General features: G+C 45.0%; 1 protein-coding gene across 1 annotated transcript in view; it reads right to left on the reverse strand.

Moving 5' to 3' along the window:
• The window catches only part of LOC141437167 (uncharacterized), a 12,716-nt gene extending 11,359 nt beyond the window's left edge, over positions 1-1,357 (reverse strand). Inside the window, exon 1 of the mRNA XM_074100431.1 lies at positions 1,038-1,357. Coding sequence (XP_073956532.1) covers positions 1,038-1,357 — 320 coding nt within the window. The remainder of the gene's footprint in view (positions 1-1,037) is intronic.
• Positions 1,358-1,535: the final 178 nt, after the last annotated feature.

A 1,535-nucleotide genomic window follows, 5' to 3' on the forward strand; every position in this document is an offset into this window, starting at 1 on the left:
TAATGTAATATCTGGAAAATTTAAATAATATCTAAATATCAACATTGTTTTATCAGTGTATAGCAAATGTTGTCAGCCTTATTTTTCTAATTTGCCGCAGTTTGTCTGGGACAGCTTTCGTTGGCCAGAGTCTAGTACCCATAGTCGTGGCCAACAATAGTGACCAACAATGCTAGACTAAAGACCAACAGTAGTGGCCGAGACTAGTGACCAACATTAGTGATTGAGACTGTTGACTAGTGAGTACTGACCAAGACTAGTAACTGACATTAGATACCGAGACTAGTGACTAGTAACCGAGACTAATAACTAACATTACGAGTAAATAGCGGGACTAGTAATCAGGGTTCGAAAATATCCAATATTTATTATAAATATCAAAATATCGGATATTTATGATATATATCAAAAGATATATCCATTTTGTATGAAAGGCATATTATTATTTGTAAATAAATTAGTACAATTGTTTCTGCACTTTATCAATTACTTTCATTGTAAAAAATAATAGAATGAACACAACAAAACTTACTCTTTCATAACGAAATTTTTCTGAAACGACTGACAGATGCATTAACGCCGGCAGAAGTGTTGTCATTAATGCATTAGAACTTACTATTGGGAGTATCTTTTAATACTCCACACCAATCTACATTTGGAAGTAGATATAGTCATAGAGGCCAAAAAGTAGCCAAAAGTTACTTAATAATATCAATTTTTAAACCAATTTTTGTATTATATATATCATCAGAAAACCTTTTGATATATATCGAGTATACATGGGTGTCGACGCGGTCATCATTTAGTTTAGGCGTTACAAGAGCAGGGTGTCAAAAAATCCATCAGTTAGTGGTAGCGATTACCTGCAGAAAATCCGACGCGGATACATTCTAGTAGTATACCGTTACCTGAGGGTCCCGAACGCGTCCATCAGTAGTGGTAGCGCTTACTGGCAGGGTGGCGACGCGGTCCATTCAGTAGTGGTAGCGTTACCTGGCAGGGTGTCGACGCGGTCCATCACTAGTGGTAGCCGTTACCTGCCAGGGTGGCGACGCGGTCCATCAGTAGTGGTAGCGTTACCTGGCAGGGTCCCGACGCGGTCCATCAGTAGTGTAGCGTTACCTGGCAGGGTGTCGACGCGGTCCATCAGTAGTGGTAGCGTTACCTGGCGGGTGGCGACGCGGTCCATCAGTAGTGGTAGCGTTACTGGCAGGGTGGCGACGCGGTCCATCAGTATGGTAGCGTTACCGCAGAGGTGGCGACGCGGTCCATCAGTAGTGGTAGCGTTACCGGCAGGGTGTCGACGCGGTCCATCAGTAGTGGTAGCGTTTACCTGGCAGGGTGCGACGCGGTCCATCAGTAGTGGTAGCGTTACCTGGCAGGGTGGCGACGCGGTCCATCAGTAGTGGTCGTTACCTGGCAGGGTCCCGACGCGGTCATCAGTATGTAGCGTTACCTGGCAGGGTGGCGACGCGGTCCATCAGTAGTGGTAGCGTTACCGCAGGGTGTCGACGCGGTCCATCAGTAGTGGTAGC

Source organism: Choristoneura fumiferana, chromosome 17 (assembly GCF_025370935.1).
Source record: "Choristoneura fumiferana chromosome 17, NRCan_CFum_1, whole genome shotgun sequence".
In the NCBI taxonomy this organism is placed as follows: Eukaryota; Metazoa; Arthropoda; class Insecta; order Lepidoptera; family Tortricidae; genus Choristoneura; species Choristoneura fumiferana.